General features: G+C 48.4%; 1 protein-coding gene across 1 annotated transcript in view; it reads left to right on the top strand.

Moving 5' to 3' along the window:
* The window catches only part of STIP1 (stress induced phosphoprotein 1), a 38,309-nt gene extending 23,000 nt beyond the window's left edge, over window positions 1-15,309 (top strand). The window contains exons 12-14 of the mRNA XM_069740109.1: window positions 934-1,037; window positions 1,248-1,420; window positions 14,931-15,309. Of these exons, the coding sequence (XP_069596210.1) occupies window positions 934-1,037; window positions 1,248-1,420; window positions 14,931-15,003 (350 nt within the window). The 3' untranslated portion in view covers window positions 15,004-15,309. The remainder of the gene's footprint in view (window positions 1-933; window positions 1,038-1,247; window positions 1,421-14,930) is intronic.
* Window positions 15,310-20,735: the final 5,426 nt, after the last annotated feature.

Genomic DNA, 20,735 nt, shown 5'->3' with positions numbered 1-20,735 from the left:
GGCCCCATAAGATGCTCCATAGAGATTTTTACCCCATATAATGCTGCACAAGCGTTATGGCCCCATAAGATGCTCTGCAGAGTCACTTGCCCCATATAATGCTGCACAAGCGTTATGACCCCATAAGATGCTCCGTACAGTCACTTGCCCCATATGCTTTTGCTGCGATTAAAAAAAAAAAAAAAAAAATCACATACTCTCCTCTCTTGGCTTAGGACCCCGGCACTTTCAATATTTACCTGCTCCTCGTGCGGCTCCGTCTTCGGCACTGACGTTCAACAGAGGGCGCGCACTGACTACGTCATCGCGCCCTCTGACCTGAGCGTCACTGCCAGAGGATGCTGGAGACGGAGCCGCACCGGAACGAGGAGCGGTAAATATCGCGCAGCGCTGCGCTCCCCTCCCCGTATACTCCTACAGCTGGCGCTGTGTCCCTGCTTCTTCCACCGCTGCATCTTCTTCCTGTATTGAGTGGTCAGTTACTGCTCATTACAGTAATGAATATGCGGCTCCACCTCTATGGGAGGTGGAGCTGTATATTCATTACTGTAATGAGCGGTACCATGTGACCGCTCGGTACAGGAAGAATCTGCAGCGCTGGAAGAAGCAGGGACGTCCAGGGACCGTGCCAGCAGTAGGTGAGTATAATTAGACAGCCCCCCGCTCCCCCTCCCCTGCCGACCCCTGCATATGACTCGAGTATAAGCCGAGAGGGGGACTTTCAGCCCCAAAAAATGGGCTGAAAATCTCGGCTTATACTCGAGTATATATGGTACTTGCAGGATTCTTGTCTGCTCCAGCCCTGATAATTATCTGCTTTGAGGGGCTACTTAATAGGCATATATGTCCAAACTGATGTTATGTCTTTCTTTATATATGAATAAGAATAAAATCTCTCCCATGCATAATTTTTTTTTTTTTTTAAATCTTCAGTTAAAGGTTATACTCGCAAAGCTGCTGCACTAGAGGCCATGAAGGATTACACCAAGGCGATGGATGTCTATCAGAAAGCACTAGATTTGGACTCCTCCTGCAAGGTACGGTACAAAACCTGCCCGAGGCTTCTAATTGTGCTTTCTCAGGACTCGTGGAGGGGTCTTGTATGCTCCTTGTCCAGTGATTTGGGACTCTGTGCCTCTTCTTTTTAGGCTTTATACATGCTGGGAAGTGAGTTTAATAAGCCTATGATTGCAACGGCAGAAAATTTCAAAATCAAATGTGTTCATTATGGTCATTTATGTACGCAGGAAGCAATTGATGGTTATCAAAGGTGTATGATGTCACAGTACCACCGAAATGACAGTCTCGAGGATGTAAAGCGCAGAGCAATGGCCGACCCGGAAGTGCAGCAAATAATGAGCGATCCAGCAATGAGACTTATATTAGAGCAGATGCAAAAGGATCCACAGGCCTTGAGCGAGTAAGTAATCGCAGACGAGTTAAAGAAGGTTACAATTTAATAACTGCTTTCAGCAGCGGCTACAAAACCCTTTGTGGACTAGTTGGCATCTTATCATAACAGCAAAATGTTATTCAAGCTTCCACATTTATAAAGGGTTGTGTCCTCATTTGTTTTCATGAGCACACCACTCCGCAGGCTTCCATCTTACTGCTTGCTAAGTGGTGATGCACTCCTGATAATTGACAGTTCGGACCAGTGGTATGGTTGCAATGCGGAGTTGTACTGCGTGCTCTCAAATGCTGCGAGCAGGTGCAGCTTTCTGGAGGAGCTCAGGGCACTGAAGCTGGCCGGTTGCTGAGCAGCGCTTATAACTCTATAGAAAAGAGCCTGTAAACACTAGTAGGCTCTCTGCCTAGGAAAGCGGCCACCGCTAATAGACTGCAGAGGTGGCTGGTAACCCATGAGCTTTTTCTAACTACCACACAGACAGTACAGGGCTCTGCAAAGCCCCATTTTCGGGCCCCTTGGGGGGTGCTAATGGTTGGGTCTCCTATGAATGGGGCTGGGGGTCATTTTCAATACTGGGAAAATTTATTTAATTCCTTACTGACATTAGACACATTGGTACGTCCAATTCTAGACTACCTGGCGTTGATGCGGGCTCAGGAGCGGAGCTTACATTTTTCCCGGCAGTTGATGACTGTTATTATTCATCCATCAGCCGCACATGTAGCAGAGCTCTGCCCTCTGATGTTAAAAACAGCTGTCAGTCAGTGAAAGTGGCATCTAAAGCACTCATCCCAGGGGGGCACTGTTCTAGCCGTCCTTTTGGGGCCCACCACAACGAGATCGTGGGGGCATCAGTGAGAGGCTATGACATCATGGTTTCCCATCCCAAAGACCCCTGACAGCACTCTGATGAATTCCATCCTGTGACTGGTGTTAATATGAGACAGAGATAATTATATATATCTAGGTAATACTTTTGGTATTGCTGTGTATAGCACAAGTGTTTGGAAGATTGCAGGTGCAAGTCCCCTAAGAGAACTACAAAATACAGTAAAAAAAAAAAAAAAGTTTTTAAAAATATGAAAAAACAAAAGTTGAATCACCCTTTTTCCTCAAGTTAAAAAAAACAAAACAAATATGCTATATCTGTAAAAGTCCGATATATCAAAGTATAAAATTAACTTGGGCAGCACGGTGGCTCAGTGGATAGCACTGCAGCCTTGCAGCGCTGGGGTCCTGGGTTCGAATCCCACCCAGGACAACATCTGCAAAGAGTTTGTATGTTCTCTCCGTGTTTGCGTGGGTTTCCTCCGGGTACTCCGGTTTCCTCCCACATTCCAAAGACATACTGATAGGGAATCTAGATTGTGAGCCCCATTGGGGACAGTAATGATAATGTGTGCAAAACTGTAAAGCGCTGCGGAATATGTTAGCGCTATATAAAAATAAAGATTATTATTATTATTATTGATCTCTAAAAAGCTTAACTAGAAAAAAAATCTAAACGTCACAATTGCGGGTTTTTTTCAGGCTCTGCAATAAGAGGCAATTAAAACATAATTTCAATCCCAAATTGACATCAATATTTCTTTATCGCCTCTCATTGGGGGACACAGGAACCATGGGGTGTATGCTGCTGCCACTAGGAGGCTGACACTATGCAAATAAAAAAGTTAGCTCCTCCTCTGCAGTGTACACCCCACCGACTGGCATTATACTCTTCAGTTTAGCTTAGTGTCAGTAGGAGGTGGACACGGGTCTTTCATTAGACCCTTATCTACCTCAATGTGCGTCGTTTTTCTTTCAGGTTTCCGGATGGGATACAGGGTGAGCAGTCACACCTGTAGTCCCACATTATGGACTATGAGTACGGCGTGTACTGCCACCCCGTATCCTCATAGATCCTTCTCCAGGACCAAGATCCTAGCACACCAGCGTGCTTAGAAGTCCGGTCCTGGCTCCGTCCCCCACCCACTCGCCCACCAGAGCCTGTCGGTTGTGGAGACGAGGACGTCCATCAGCTCCCTGGACGTCTCATCCCCCTTTTAAGGTTAGTACCGGCGTGGGATGTTTGAGGTAAGTATTCCGGCGCCGCGGTTTCCCATTCCTAGATATTCCTGGAGGTCTTACTAGGGGCTCCCGTATCCCGGGTCGCTGCTTGCACGGATTCCGCAGCACGACCTGAGCTTACAGTTCCTGACCCCCGGCTGTTCCTTCTCTTACGGAAGCGGGGCCGTTATAGGCTACCACGCCGTTTACCTACCAGTGGGCACACAGGCCTTTCAGTAGGGGCCACATCTTCTCCCCGCGGCGCACTGCCTCTGCGCCGCGGTTTTCCAGGGCACACAGGCGCTGCGGCCCTGTCGGGCCGGCGCGCTGCAGTTTTCTGCCGGGGGCTCACCGGCGCTGCGGCCCTGTCAGGTCGGCGCGCCACGATTTCTGGGGCCTCTCCGGCGCTGCGGCCCTTACAGACCGGCTTCTTCCTGCGGCGCGCTGCTCTGGCGCCGCAGGGGGCTTCTCGGCTGCGGTTTTTCTAGCGGCGCAGCCTGGTAGGCTGCTGCGCCGCCTGTGTTTCTGGCGGCGCACCTTTCCGGAGCATCTTTCCGGCTCAGCGGTTACCTCCTCGGCCGCCGGCTACTACTTTAGGCCCCGGCTTCTCCCGGGGCCTACTTCCGGTTTGCGCGCTCCCTCTCTTCCGGTCTGCGGGCGGGCTTCTTTTCCCGCCCGACATATTCTGTCCTGCCCACCGGCGCCTCCGTGACTGGCTCCGCCCACTTCCTCCAGGGATTAGTCACTCTCTGGTGTGCACTCCGCAGCAGCACCTACTCATCCCCGCACGTGTTTTTTTCTGTGAGCTCAGCGATCTGCGCAGAATACGGCCCCTCAGGACAGGAGTTCTCAGCTGACAAGTGGGACATCTTCAGGACCGGGTCCGTGAGTAGCTGCACTGCAGACTGACACCCCCCTCTGCCCACTGTCCCCTAACCACTGGCATCTTCAGGGACCTCAAAATGTCTAACTCTAAAGGAGGCCGCTCTCGTCCTCCTACTTCTTCCTCTTCTGCCTTAGTCACGTACTTTGCATGTTCGTCCTGTAACATCAAACTTCCCTCAGGTCAGCCCTCCCCGCTGTGTCAGTCTTGCAGCAACCCGATTGTTCCCACCGCCCAGGATCCCCCGGCTGTTCCGCCCGAGAGTGATCCCCCCCCATCCCAGGCTGGGCCGCCTCTCTGTCTCAATCAGTGGCCGATTTAACTCGGGTATCTCAAACCCTGGTGTCCGCGCTGGATCGGTTACCTCTGCAGACCCCTGCCGTGGCCAGCGGGTCGCAGGAACCGCCGCCCGAGCCCTCCTTGATAAGCCACAAAAGGTCCAGACAGGAACGTCGGTCTGAGTCCTCTTCGCGCTCCATCTCTCCACTCGGCCCTCCCCTGCGGTCGGCGTCCCCTCGACCCTCCTCCCCTGAGTCAGGCGAGGCACTCTCTGATGCGCCCTCGGAGGATATTTCGGAGCTGGATTCTAACCAAATCGCCACCATGAGGGAGATGGTCCAGAACCTCATTGTGGCAGTAAACCAATCTTGTGGCATCAAGGATCCCTCTACGGAACCCGCAGATCGGGCGGTTTCGTTTAGACGGGCCAAACCACCTTCAAAATTTTTTGCTCCTCATCCTGAATTCGAGGAAATCATGTCCAGAGAGAGAGAGAACCCCACTAGGCGATTTCAGAGGGGAAAACGCCTGGGTGTGTTATATCCCTTTTCTCCAGAACTTACCGCCAATTGGACGGCCTCTCCCTCGGTGGATCCACCTGTGTCCAGGCTGTCCACCAACACGGTGCTTCCCCTGTCCGGCGGAGCATCTCTGAAGGACTCTAACGATAGGACTATAGAATCCTTTGCGAAGTCAGCTTTTGAAGCTGCTGCAGCGGCTATTTGCCCAGCCTTTGCTTCCACTTGGGTTTCTAAATCCATCTCCAAATGGGCTAGAGAGCTCCGTCGAGGTATCCTGGACGGGGCGCCCCCCGTGCAACTAGCGGAGCTTGCCAACCAGATTTCCCACGCCGGTGAATACCTGGTCTCTGCCTCCCTGGATGTCGCGTCTTGTGCGGCTCAGGCCTCCAGCAATGCTGTTGCCATCCGCCGCACCGTTTGGCTCAAGGCCTGGCAGGCGGACTTATCTTCTAAAAAGTCCCTCATCGGTCTGCCCTTCCAGGGCTCTCGTCTCTTTGGTTCCCAGCTAGATCAAATTATTAAGGACGCCACCGGGGGTATAAGTTCTCTTCTCCCCCAGGCTAAGCCTCGTCGCCCTCCTTCTAGATGGCAGTTTCGCCCTTTTCGGCCTTTTCGTCGCTTCGCTGCGTCGAACTCCTTTTCCCAGCAGCAACAGAGGCCACAGGCACGTCAAGAGAAGAAGGCGGTGTCCTTTAGGCCTACTCCGTCCTGGCGTCCTCGCTATTCCCAGGGTAGATCCTCCAGGCCCAGGACTGGAAGATCCACCTCCGCATGACTCTTGTCAAGACTCCAGCCCAACTCCCAGATTGGGCGGCCGTCTTCTCCTTTCTGGATTTCAGCAGTAGAGGACGCTTGGGTCAGGGAAGTTGTATCCTCGGGATACAAGATAGAGTTCGATTCCAGACCCCGGGATCGTTTATTCCAATCCCGTCCTCCAAGAGATCCCGCTCTTGTTCCGGGCTTCTTCGCAGCCATCGCTTCTCTGCTCAAATCCGGGGTAATCGTTCCCGTTCCAGAAAAGGAACGGTACACAGGTTTCTATTCGAACCTCTTTGTGGTACCGAAAAAAGACGGCAAGGTTCGTCCCATTCTGGACCTCAAATTGCTGAACAGGAGAGTTCGCCTGAGACACTTCAGGATGGAATCCCTTCGTTCAGTAATTGCTTCCATGGAGGCCCAGGAATTTCTATGCTCTATAGATATCCAGGACGCCTACCTTCATGTTCCGATATTTCCCGGACACCACCGTTTCCTGCGCTTCGCAGTGCAACAAGATCATTTTCAGTTCATCGCCCTGCCGTTCGGTCTTGCAACCGCGCCAAGGGTGTTCACGAAGATCATGGCGGCGCTGATGGCCATCTTGAGAGTCAGAGGCTTGGTCCTTTTTCCATACCTCGACGACATCCTCATCAAGGCTCGTCCTTTGCTCAGGCCCACGAAAGCCTGTCCATTGTTCTCGACACCTTAGCCCGTTTCGGGTGGCTGGTCAACCGGAAGAAGTCCTGCCTTATTCCTTCTCAGCGCATCATCTTTCTGGGCATGCTTTTCGACACTCATCCGAGCAGAGTCTTCCTTCCCAAAGACAAGAGATCCACTCTTTGTCGGGACATACGCTTGCTCCAGGGTCCTCGGCCTTCCTCCCTCCGTTCGGCCATGAAGGTCCTGGGGAGGATGGTAGCTACATTGGAAGCGATTCCCTTCGCCCAATTTCATTCGCGACCCCTTCAGCAAGCCATTCTGTCTGTGGGACAGGTCTGTCTTCTCCCTGGATCGGCCGATCAGACTCTCTTCTCGGGTCAAGCGGTCCCTCAACTGGTGGCTGACGTCATCTCTCATCTCCCAGGGCAGGTCCTTCCTTCCAGTTCACTGGCAGGTAGTGACAACGGACGCCAGCCTGATCGGCTGGGGTGCGGTTTTTCGCCACCTGACGGTTCAGGGCCGTTGGTCGTTGCAGGAATCAACTCTGCCAATCAATGTCCTCGAGATTCGGGCCATCTTTCTGTCCCTCCGCCACTGGGAAAGGATCCTCAGGGGCCTTCCAGTCCGGATCCAGACGGACAACGCCACGGCTGTGGCATATGTCAACCATCAGGGGGGGACCCGGAGCTCCTTGGCCCTTGCCGAGGTATCCAAGATCCTCCTTTGGGCAGAGGCAACGGTTCCGGTGATATCCGCGGTGCATATTCCCGGCGTGGACAACTGGGCCGCCGACTTCCTCAGCCGCGAGGGCCTAGCGGCAGGGGAATGGTCCTTGCATCCGTAGGTCTTCCATCAGATTTGTCTTCGATGGGGGACTCCGGATGTGGATCTCACGGCGTCTCGAATCAACAGGAAGGTTCCGCAGTTCGTCTCCAGGTCCCGCGATCCTCTCGCAGTGGGCGTCGATGCTCTGGCCATTCCTTGGTCACAGTTCGAGCTGCCCTACCTGTTCCCACCCCTTCCATTACTTCCCAAGCTGTTGAAGAAGATCAAAGCGGAAGGGGTGCCGGTCATTCTGATCGCCCCGGATTGGCCCAGGAGAGCTTGGTTCGCGGAGCTCGTCAACCTTCTCGCGGACGCTCCCTGGCGCCTTCCAGACAGGCCCGATCTGCTGTCCCAGGGTCCGATCTGCCACCCGAATTCTCGGTCGCTCAGTTTAACGGCGTGGCTGTTGAGACCGCGGTTCTAAGAGCGTCCGGCCTTTCGGACCGGGTGATTCACACCATGATTCAGGCTCGGAAGCCTTCGTCTTCCAGGATCTACTACCGCACCTGGAAGGCTTACTTCCGTTGGTGCGAGTCCAACCGCGTTCCGCCTATGGTTTTTTCCCTGCCTTCTCTTTTGGCCTTCCTTCAGGCAGGACTGGATTCGGGCCTGGCTCTTAGCTCCCTGAAGGGTCAGGTCTCTGCGCTTTCCATCCTCTTTCAGAAGACCTTGGCCTCTCGGCCACAGGTTAAGACCTTCTTTCAGGGGGTAGCCCACGACGTCCCGCCGTACAGGGCCCCTGTGGAGGCATGGGACCTAAACCTGGTACTGGACGTTTTGAAGGTTTCTCCCTTTGAACCTCTTAGGGAGATTCCTCTATCAGTTTTATCTTGGAAGGTGGCCTTTCTTGTGGCCATCACGTCCATTCGCCGCGTTTCCGAGCTGGCGGCACTGTCTTGCCACCCTCCGTTTTTGGTCATTCACCAGGACAAGGTGGTCTTCCGACCCCCACCTTCCTTTCTTCCTAAGGTGGTTTCCACCTTCCATCTCAACGAGGACATCGTTCTACCTTCCTTTTGTCCAGCTCCGACTCCTCCTCTGGAGCGATCGTTGAACAAGCTAGACCTCGTCAGGGCAGTGAGGATTTATCTGGATAGAACATCCTCTTTCCGGAAGACGGATTCCTTTTTCGTCATTCCTGATGGCACGTGCAGAGGCCAGCCGGCTTCTAAAGCGACTATTGCTCGATGGATCAGAATGGCAATTTTGGAGGCTTACCGGGTCAAGAACAGAGTGCCCCCTCCTGGGATTAAGGCTCACTCTACCCGGGCAGTCGGCGCCTCCTGGGCGGTGCACCACAGGGCTTCCGCCCTACAGCTTTGCAAAGCGGCAACTTGGTCTTCCATCCACACGTTCGCCAAATTTTACAAGGTCCATACCTACGCATCGGCGGACGCCAGCCTAGGCAGAAGGATCCTGCAGGCGGCAGTGGTGAGTCCTCTGACCTGATGGAAGTCTGTTTTTCCCGCCCTTGGGACTGCTTTGGGACGTCCCATGGTTCCTGTGTCCCCCAATGAGAGGCGATAAAGAAAACAGGATTTTTGGTTGCTTACCGTAAAATCTGTTTCTTGAAGCCTCCATTGGGGGACACAGCTCCCTCCCAATGTTTTCTGTTGTTATCTGTTCTATGACTGTTCTCACGTTACAGTTCTCAAGTTTGTGGTTATGGTTTTTCAACCTTGTTTCATTATCTCCTACTGCTTTCTCACTAACTGAAGAGTATAATGCCAGTCGGTGGGGTGTACACTGCAGAGGAGGAGCTAACTTTTTTATTTGCATAGTGTCAGCCTCCTAGTGGCAGCAGCATACACCCCATGGTTCCTGTGTCCCCCAATGGAGGCTTCAAGAAACAGATTTTACGGTAAGCAACCAAAAATCCTGTTATACATCTGTTCAGGGTGCAAAAATACAAGCTTTCACACCGCTCCGTCGACTGAAGTTGAAAATGGCGAATTGCACAAATATTACCGTATATACTCGAGTATAAGCCGAGATTTTCAACCCAAAAAAATGGGCTGAAAGTTCCCCACTCGACATATACTCGAGGCATGGAGGGGAGGGGGGGGCGGGTGAGGGGGAGCGACGACGGTCACCTGCTCCTGATGCGGTCCCTGCGTGTTCCATGGTCTCCGGCACCTTCCCCTGTTCAGCGGTCACGTGGTACTGCTCATTAAAGTAATGAATATGGACTCCACTCCCATAGGGGTGGAGCCGCATATTCATTACTATAATGAGCGGTACCAGTGACCGCTGAGCAGAGGAAGAAGCTGCGGTCGCCGGAGATCATCTGTCCGGGAAAAGCTGCCAGGGACCGCGCCGGAGCAGGTGAGTATTAAATATTCACCTGTCCCTCGTTCCAGCGTCGGCGCCGCTCCGTCTTGCTGTGACTGTTCAGGTCAGAGGGCGCGATGACGTATTGGTGTGCGCGCCGCCCTCTGCCTGATCAGTCAGTGCGGAGAGACAGGACGCTTAGGACCAGCGATGAGAGGCGAGTATGTCATTTTTTTTTTTTTTATTTTTTTTTTTTTATTGCAGCAGCATTACATGTTGCACATTGTTATATGGAGCGTGTATGGGGCCATACTGAACTGTATGGAGCATTATATGGGGCATATTTGTATATGGAGCATTTATGGGGCCATACTGAACTGTATGGAGCATTATATGGGGCCAAACTGAACTGTATGGAGCATTATATGGGGCATATTTGTATATGGAGCATCTATGGGGCCATAAAGAACTGTATGGAGCATTATATGGGGCATATTTGTATATGGAGCATTTATGGGGCCATAATGAACTGTATGGAGCATTATATGGGGCATATTTGTGTATGGAGCATCTATGGGGCCATAAAGAACTGTATGGAGCATTATATGGGCCATATTTGTATATGGAGCATCTATGGGGCCATAATTAACTGTATGGAGCATTATATGGGGCATATTTGTATATGGAGCATCTATGGGGCCATAATGAACTGTATGGAGCATTATATGGGGCATATTTGTGTATGGAGCATCTATGGGGCCATAAAGAACTGTATGGAGCATTATATGGGCCATATTTGTGTATGGAGCATCTATGGGGCCATAATGAACTGCATGGAGCATTATATGGGGCTCCTGATTCAATATGGATATACAAAAACACTTGACCTACTGATGTCTCAATTAATTTCACTTTTATTGGTATCTATTTTTATTTTTGACATTTACTGGTAGTTGCTGCATTTCCCACCCCAGGCTTATACTCGAGTCAATAAGTTTTCCCAGTTTTTTTGTGGCAAAATTATGGGGTCGGCTTATACTCGAGTATATGCGGCAATTTATTTTTTTCACCACTTAAATACCTATGCATGTCTGGTATCTCCATAATTGTACTCCCCTGGAAAATCATACTGCCAGGTTCTTCTTACTGTATAATAAATTGTGTACGTAGCAGAATTTCAGATTTATTTTTTTTTTTTTTAACCCCTTAGCGACCGCCGATACGCCTTTTAACGGCGGCCGCTAAGGGTACTTAAACCACAGCGCCGTTAATTAACGGCGCTGTGGAAAAAGTGTATAGCGCCCCCCACAGGCCGATTTTCTCCGGGGTCTCGGCTGCCGAGGGTAGCCGAGACCCCAGAGAACATGATTCGGGGGGTTTTTAACCCTCCCCGCATTTGGGAGACCCTATCATACTCACCTAGGTCCCTGGATCCTCTTGCTGCTCCTCCTGGCCGCCGGCAGAAGAACATGGCGGACGCATGCCCAGTGCGCCCGCCATCTGTCTCCATCGGCCGGCAGGAGAACAGCGGTTAGGGCTAAAATTTAGGGGTAGGGTTAGGGCTAGGGTTAGGTTAGGGTTAGGTTAGGGGTAGGGTTAGGGTAGGGGTAGGGTTACGGCTAGGGTTAGGTTAGGGCTAGGGTTAGGGCTAGGGTTAGGTTAGGGGTAGGGTTAGGGCTAGGGTTAGGTTAGGGGTAGGGTTAGGGGTAGGGGTAGGGTTACGGCTAGGGTTAGGTTAGGGGTAGGGTTACGGCTAGGGTTAGGTTAGGGGTAGGGTTAGGTTAGGGGTAGGGTTAGGTTAGGGGTAGGGTTGGGGCTAAATTTAGGGTTAGGGTTGGGGCTAAATTTAGGGTTAGGCTTCTTTCACACTTACGTCGGTACGGGGCCGTCGCAATGCGTTGGCCCGACATACCGACGCACGTTGTGAAAATTGTGCACAACGTGGGCAGCAGCTGTAGTTTTTCAACGCATCCGCTGCCCAATCTATGTCCTGGGGAGGAGGGGGCGGAGTTACGGCCACGCATGCGCGGTCAGAAATGGCGGATGCGACGTACAAAAAAACGTTTCATTGAACGTTTTTTTGTGCCGACGCTCCTCCAAAACACAACTGATCCAGTGCACGACGGACGCGACGTGTGGCCATCCGTCACGATCCGTCGGCAATACTATGGGCAAAAAACGCATCCTGCGGGCACATTTGCAGGATCCGTTTCTTGTCCAAAACGACGGATTGCGACGGAATGCCAAACAACGCAAGTGTGAAAGTAGCCTTAGGGCTAGGGTTAGGGTTGGGGCTAAAGTTAGGGCTAGGGTTGGGGCTAAAGTTAGGGTTAGAGCTGGGATTAGGTTTAGGGTTTGGATTAGGGTTGGTATTAGGGTTAGGGTTGGCATTAGGGTTACGCTTGGGATTAGGGTTAGGTTTGGGATTAGGGTTAAGGTTAGGGTTGTGATTAGGGGTGTATTGGGATTAGGGTTAGGTTTGAGGTTAGGGTTGAGATTAGGATTAGGGGTGTGTTGGATTTAGGGTTTTGATTAGGGTTATGGTTAGGGTTGACATTAGGGTTGTTTTGGGGTAAGGGTTGTGATTATGGTTAGGGTTAGTGATTAGGATTATGGATCAGGTTGGGATTAGGGTTAGGGGTTGGAGCTAGAATTGGGGGGGTTTCCACTGTTTAGGTACATCAGGGGGTCTCCAAACACGACAGCCAATTTTGCGCTCAAAAAGTCAAATGGTGCTCCCTCCCTTCTGAGCTCTGCCGTGCGCCCAAACAGTGGGTTACCCCCACATATGGGGCATCAGCGTACTCGGGATAAATTGGACAACAACTTCTGGGGTCCAATTTCTCTTGTTACCCTTGTGAAAATAAAAACTTGGGGGCTACAAAATCTTTTTTGTGAAAAAAAAAATATTTTTTATTTTCACGACTCTGCATTCTAAACTTCTGTGAAGCACTTGGGCATTCAAAGTTCTCACCACACATCTAGATAAGTTCCTTGGGGGGTCTAGTTTCCAAAATGGGGTCACTTGTGGGGGGTTACTACAGTTTAGGTATATCAGGGGCTCTGCAATCGCAACATAATGCCCACAGACCATTCTATCAAAGTCTGCATTCCAAAAAGGCGCTCCTTCCCTTCCAAGCTCTGCCGTGCGCCCAAACAGTGGTTTACCCCCACATATGGCACATCAGCGTACTCGGGATAAATTGGACAACAACTATTGCAGTCCAATTTCTCATGTTACCCTTGTGAAAATAAAAACTTGGGGGCTACAAAATCTTTTTTGTGAAAAAAAAAATATTTTTTATTTTCACGACTCTGCATTCTAAACTTCTGTGAAGCACTTGGGCATTCAAAGTTCTCACCACACATCTAGATAAGTTCCTTGGGGGGTCTAGTTTCCAAAATGGGGTCACTTGTGGAGGGTTTCTACTGGTTAGGTACATCAGGGGCTCTGCAAATGCAACATAATACCCGCAGACCATTCTATCAAAGTCTGCATTCCAAAACGGCGCTCCTTCCTTCCGAGCTCTGCCGTGCGCCCAAACAGTGGTTTACCCCCACATATGGGGTACCAGCATACTCAAGACAAATTGGACAACAACTTTTGGGGTCCAATTTCTCTTGTTACCCTTGTAAAAATAAAAACTTGGGGGCTACAATATCTTTTTTGTGGAAAAAAAAAATATTTTTTATTTTCACGGCTCTGCATTATAAACTTCTGTGAAGCACTTGGGCATTCAAGGTTCTCACCACACATCTAGATAAGTTCCATGGGGGGTCTAGTTTCCAAAATGGGGTCACTTGTGGGGGATTTCTACTGTTTAGGCACATCAGGGGCTCTCCAAACGCGACATGGCGTCCGATCTCAATTCCAGCCAATTCTACATTGAAAAAGTAAAACGGCACTCCTTCTCTTCCAAGCTCTGCGGTGCGCCCTAACAGTGGTTTACCCCCACATATTGGGTATCAGCGTACTCAGGAGAAATTGCACAACAACTTTTGTGGTCTAATTTCTCCTGTTACCCTTGTGAAAATAAGAATTTGTGGGCAAAAAGATCATTTTTGTGTAAACAAAAGCGATTTTTTTATTTTCACGGCTCTACGTTATAAACTTCTGTGAAGCACTTGGGGGTTCAAAGTGCTCGCCACACATCTAGATAAGTTCCTTAAGGGGTCTAGTTTCCAAAATGGTGTCACTTGTGGGGGGTTTCCACTGTTTAGGCACATCAGGGGCTCTCTAAACGTGACATGGCGTCCGATCTCAATTCCAGCCAATTCTGCATTGAAAAAGTCAAACGGCGCTCCTTCACTTCTAAGTTCTGCGGTGCGCCCTAACAGTGGTTTACCCCCACATATGGGGTATTGGCGTATTCAGGAGAAATTGCATAACAAAATTTATGGTTACATTTCTGTTTTTACACTTGTGAAAATAAAAAAAATGGTTCTGAATTAAGATGTTTGCAAAAAAAAGTTAAATGTTCATTTTTTCCTTCCACATTGTTTCAGTTCCTGTGAAGCACGTAAAGGGTTAATAAACTTCTTGAATGTGGTTTTGAGAACCTTGAGGGGTGTAGTTTTTAGAATGGTGTCACACTTCATTATTTTCTATCATATAGACCCCTCAAAATGACTTCAAATGTGATGTGGTCCCTAAAAAAAAAATGGTGTTGTAAAAATGAGAAATTGCTGGTCAACTTTTAACCCTTATAACTCCCTAACAAAAAAAAATTTTGTTTCCAAAATTGTGCTGATGTAAAGTAGACATGTGGGAAATGTTATTTATTAACTATTTTTCGTGACATATCTCTCTGATTTAAGGGCATAAAAATACAAAGTTTGAAAATTGCAAAATTTTAAAAATTTTCGCCATACTTCCGTTTTTTTCATAAATAATCGCAAGTAATATCGAAGAAATGTTACCACTATCATGAAGTACAATATGTCACGAAAAAACAATCTCAGAATCAGCGGGATCCGTTGAAGCGTTCCAGAGTTATAACCTCATAAAGTGACAGTGGTCAGAATTGCAAAAATTGGCTCGGTCATTAAGTACCAAATTGGCTCTGTCACTAAGGGGTTAAATATGTTTTGCACTTTTGGAAATTTTTATTGCCACTTACCAGTATCTGCAAAATAAAAAAAAAAAAAAAAAAATGAAGAAAATCGCCTGGTTGGGAAGGGGTTAAGGATGGATCCCCATCATGAACTAGGGATTGTAGCTACATGTTAGTTCAGCATGCACTGTTTAATCTACTTTTTTTTTTTTTTGCAGTCACTTGAAGAACCCAGTAATTGCCCAGAAAATTCAGAAACTGATGGATATTGGATTGATCGCTATTCGGTGATGAATTCCGTGCGCCTTCTTTTTCTCCATTGTCGGTATCCCTCCTTCCTTCTGCTACTCCTTTTATTGCTCTCCACATGTTAGGAAACAGCTGAGATCTGAAGGAAATGCTGGAGAGATCCCTGTTGATTCAGCAAAGTTCAGGGGAGAGATCCATGCGCCAGAAACTCAACTATTGCGCTGTTGTCCCGTCAATCTCTCCCAGTTGTTGCGTCTATTGATCTGTAACAATAATAAAGAGCAGCACGTGACATGAATTTTGATCACTCATGTAAATGTTCTGCTTGTGCAGCTATCCAGAATCCAATACTGCCTATTGTTTGGTTATTCCGTTCTTTACTGCCAGAGGGCGCTGCAGTACAGGCTTCACTAGCGGGCCCTATGTTCTAAGGTGATCGACTACTGATCATATCATGTAGGCACTGGGTATCTCCCTACAGTAAAGAGGATTTTCCTTCCATAAATAAAAACTAATTTAACCCACTCTTCTCTACCCTGGAAGAATTGTTTTAACTCATTATGAATTTGCTACTTGTTCCTGTTAGGACTCTGTGGCGTGTCCCGAACCAGGGACTCCTTCCCTCTCCCTAATGCTCCCTGTTCCCCGGATTACTTCTGATGGTGAAGACACCAGGGCCATGTACCTTGCCGTAGCTCCTGAGTCCACCCTCAGTCTATACCCCCTCCGCCACCCAGGGAAGAGAGGAGTAGTAGTGTACCGTAATACACCAACCAGACTATCCCGGTTTGTATTACCTTGTTAAAGGAAAATACCAATAATACAAATACACTCACACAAACAGAGGTGAACACCGGCGAATGGAGGATGGGAAGAAATCACAGTAGGAGAAGGGGATAAGTGCACACCCAACCCCACCACAGTCTCCGATAAATCCATCAAACGCCTTCTCAACTACAAATGACTATCTCTAACCATGCATCATAAGCTACCCCTGACAATGAGTGCATGCCAAGGCCCAGATTATGTAGGAGATGGGAGAGGCTAACAATGATCAGCTGAGCCTTAATGCAGGAAAGCTTCCAGGAGCTCTCAACTGAGCAGATTAACCCCTGCACTGCTGAAAGGAACCTGCACTGTTTAATAGGAAGGTGAAGTGCTTATAATCAGTGCCGGAGTAGGAGAAATGAGATGTTGCTGTCTTCTGGCTCCTCTCTGTCGCCGTAAACCAGTGACCATTTCTTCTGTATCCTGGGCCGAGTGCTTTATCCTCCCTCTGCAGCCATGATATCACTTACATGGGTCATTTTAGCCCAGCTCGGGTAGCAAGTCGCCATCTGAATATTCAGGCATATGATAAGCAGTATTGGTGGATACCTATCGCTGCTCCATTTTGTGCTTTGTGACCTGCTTTGCTCTGCTATACTGCCACGGTGTGACCTGACCTGCAATAATCCCACATTGGGTCTCCAGACCTTCTCAGGTATTTGCTATCACCCCCACGGTAGGCGTCCTGTCTTACCCAACTCTGCAGGGACTCCTTACATTGATACTGGGTGCATCCTGTCATACCAGTCTCTGCTAAATTGTCCTTATGAACTTTTGGACATACCCATCTCTAGTACGTTGTCACAGGGAGCCTCCTGACAAACTCAGCTCTGCTTCATTGCTGATTTTTATTTATTTTTTTAAACATTTCTATTGCTAATATGCTTGGCTCTGCTACATATAATCCCAAACTGCGTCTTACTAGGAATTGCTGTAAAACAATTATAAAAGAAGTGCTGTTTTCAAGGGGCAATATCTGCAGAAAGCCTTCTCCGGCTGAGCCTATACACAGATTCAGAGACCTGTCCGTCAACATGACATTATATAAAATTCAGAAAATCTATAATTAAATGCTATAGCTTAGAGTTTCTATGAAAGCAGGCTGTTCCCTCTCCAATAGTAAATGAGGAATTTATGTAAAAGAGGAAGAAGCAAATGTTTCCATAGACAAATATATTTAGTAATTCATTTAGATGTTCCCAAAAGGTCAATCCAAAAAAAGGTAGATTAAAAGAGCAATAAATGCCCGCCTAATAAAGATAAGAAATGACCTTGTGTATGAAGGAGCGGCTGCTGGAAGATGGCGAATTTCTTCTACTGTAGCTTCTCTGGGGTTTTGAAGAGTAAAAATAAATTAGAATCATTGTTGTCTTTTATCCAGGAGAAACTTTTCCTGGTTGTGGTAGATGGTAAAGGAAAGATAGTAGATAGAGAACCGTACGGTAGAAACTCATAGCAGCCCCATACACCATAGTCGTCGGTCGAATGATGGCCGCTATCCAATGGCAGATAGATGGGGGCCATTGTGCAAGAACAATAAGTGGACCCTTTTCAAACCAATCTTGTGTCTATGACAGAGGCTTGTGGCAATTTCAGAGGTAAGAATGAGCCCCCTCAATCCCTGGGCACAGGTTGCATCAATGATAGGTCTGTCCCGATTCCTCCAGCTATGTGCTTGCTCGGACCCAAGAGCTCCTGTGTTCTCTACAAGAGAGCAGCTTATCTTACGGGAGAAGGATCAGACAGGCCGGATCCAGCAGAGCCTAAGTTTAACCTCTTGTGAGTAAAATCTATATACATAATTGTCTAAATGTCACTTCCGTCTGTCTGTCTGTCCTTCTGTCACGGTTATTCGTTCGCTGATTGGTCTCGGCAGCTGCCTGTCATGGCTGCCGCGACCAATCAGCGACGGGCACAGTCCGATTAGTCCCTCCCCTACTCTCCTGCACTCACTGCCCGGCGCCCGCGCCGTAATCCCCTCCACTCACTGCTCACACAGGGTTAATGGCAGCGGTAACGGCCCGTAGTGTAACGCACTCTGTTACCGCTGCTATTAACCCTGTGTGTCCCCAACTATTTACTATTGATGCTGCCTATGCAGCATCAGTAGTAAAAATGTCATGTTAAAAATAACTTAAAAAAAACTGCTATACTCACCCTCCGCTGCCTTTCTCGCTCCTCGCCACGCTCCCGGGATCGCTCCATTGCAAGCGGTAGCTTCCAGTCCCAGGGCTGGTGTGCGACAAAGACCTGCCGTGACATCACGGTCATGTGACCGCGACGTCATCATAGGTCCTGCTCACACCAGCCCTAGGACGGGACCGGAAGCTGCCGCTTGCAATGGAGCGATCCCGGGAGCGTGGCGAGGAGCGAGAAAGGCAGCGGAGGGTGAGTATAGCAGGACTTCAAGGGCCTTCGGAAGGTGAGTATATGTTTATTTTTTTTTAGGTCTCTATACTACGTGGCTCTGTGCTGTATACTCCGCTGGGCAATATACTACGTGCCTGGGCAATATACTACGTGGCTCTGCTATATACTATGTGACTGGGCAATATACTATGTGGTTGGGCAATATACTACGTCGCTGGGCAATATACTACGTGGACATGCATATTCTAGAATTGGGCCACCATCTAGTATGTTATGGTTTTCTAAAAATTTCTCTTCTTGAGTAGCTCAGTGATAATAATCTTATAACCAAGCATCAATAGGAGTTCATGAGGAATAAGAACTACCAAATGTATCAATACTATCAAATGTATCGGATTAGGTTCTATGAGAAGGTAAGTTCCAGACTGGAGTAAGGGCGTGGACGTCATGTTTTTAAACTTTTATAAAGACATTTGATATAGCACCATATAAAAAGTAAAGGGGGGATGTGTGTATACACACACACACACACACACACACACACACACACACACACTCACTCACTCACTCACTCACTCACTCACTCACTCACTCACTCACTCACTCACTCTCTCTCTCTAGATGGTGGCCCGATTCTAATGCATCGGGTATTCTAGAATATGTATGTCCACTTGGTATATTGCCCAGTCACATAGTATATTGCCCAGCGATGTAGTATGTTGCCCAACCACGTAGTATATTGCCCAGTCACGTAGTATATAGCACAGCCCACGTAGTATATAGAGCCACGTAGTATATTGCCCAGTCACATAGTATATTGCCCAGCACGGAGCGACGTAGTATAGAGACTTTAAAAAAAATAAAATAAACATATACTCACCTATAGCCCGTTGAAGTCCTGCTATACTTACCCTCCGCCGCCTTTCTCGCTCCTCGCCACGCTCCCGGGACCGCTCCATTGCAAGCCGCAGCTTCCGGTCCCGTCCCAGCATCAATAGTAAATAGTTGGGGACACACAGGGTTAATAGCAGCGGTAACGGAGTGCGTTACACCGCGGGCCGTTACCGCTGCCATTAACCCTGTGTGAGCGGAGGGGATTACGGAGCGGGTTTCGGGCAGTGAGTGTAGTGGAGGGACTAATCGGACTGTGGCCGTCGCTGATTGGTCGCGGCAGCCATGACAGGCAGCTGCCGAGACCAGTCAGCGAATGAATAACCGTGACAGAAGGACAGACAGACAGACGGAAGTACCCCTTGTATATAGATACTATAAACTGGCTCGGTGAGCGGAAACAGGATGGATATGAATTGAACACAGTCTGATTGGGTCATAGAAAACTGGGCTACCACAGGGGTCAGTATTGGGCCCTCTTCTTTTTAATATATTATCATGTTGAGGGCATATAGAGCAGAATTGCAATATTTGCAGATGATACTATGCAAGGAAATTCACACTGATTATATATTACAGGGGAATTTGGGGAAGCTGGAATTTTTGGGCCAAGAAATGCCAATTTGAATATCATATGGATACATGTAAGGTAATTCACTAAGCGGAAAAAAATTAACAAGATAAAATACAAATCTTAGTAAAAATAACCCTTAGCTGGAAGCTGTGTCCAATAAATAGAAAGTTCCTGTAAGGCTGCATTCATGACTGGCCGTAAAAAAAAACCTGACTGTATTCTTTCTCACGAACCGAATGGCCGCATGAAAAAAATTGCTGCTTGCATTAATCTCTACGTTTTGGACGAAGCTCGTGTATCCAAGTCAAATTTCTGGAATTCTCATACAAATTAATGAAAAGAGCTGTGCGTGTGCGACCATCCCTTTATTAACACAGCGCTGGATGAGGTCCATTCAATATATAAGCAGGTCCCAGAGAGGGAACCAGCATCTGTCAGCCATTTATGGCATATGACGTGTACAAGATGGAGAAATTCCTTTAAAAAGGTCATAAAATGCCTGGATGCCTTTTGTGAAAGGATAAATACTACAAGTAATGGGTACTATATTTGTGAACTTGAGATTATGTTCCAGAATTTCTTTTCTGATTTTCATGATTTAAGTTAGTAAAGAATTTTTAAGCGGAACGTTCACCAGATTTCACAATACAAATGTATTATATTATTAAAGGGAATCAATCAGCAGGTTTTGCTATGCAATCTGACAGCAGCATGATGTAGGGGCTTAGACTCTGATTCCAGAGATGTTACTTACTTTTGAGTAAAGCAGTTGTGATAGAATCACTTATCTGCTGTAGATCTAGCAGAGCTCTGAATGCTGAGCTCTGTATAACATCGCCCACAACGCTGATTGGCAGCTTTCTGTGTACACTAAATATTGACAGATGCTAATCAGTTGTGAAGATAAGGTTGGACTAGGAGGTATGAGGCACCTAGTCTTGTAGTTACGTTGACCAAGTCAGATGGATCCATCGGTGTAGCAGGCAGGTCAGGCATGCAGGAAACAGGTAGCAGAGGTACTGGAGACTGCAGGCAGACAGGAGATCAGGAAAAAGTAGCAGAAGTCTTGGAAACCCCAGGCGGACAGAAAACAGAACAAGTAGCAGAGGTT

The sequence above is a fragment of the Ranitomeya imitator genome, chromosome 9 (genome assembly GCF_032444005.1).
Source record: "Ranitomeya imitator isolate aRanImi1 chromosome 9, aRanImi1.pri, whole genome shotgun sequence".
In the NCBI taxonomy this organism is placed as follows: Eukaryota; Metazoa; Chordata; class Amphibia; order Anura; family Dendrobatidae; genus Ranitomeya; species Ranitomeya imitator.
Note: the sequence above shows the minus strand (reverse complement) of the source record. Positions and strands in the feature narration are given on the sequence as shown.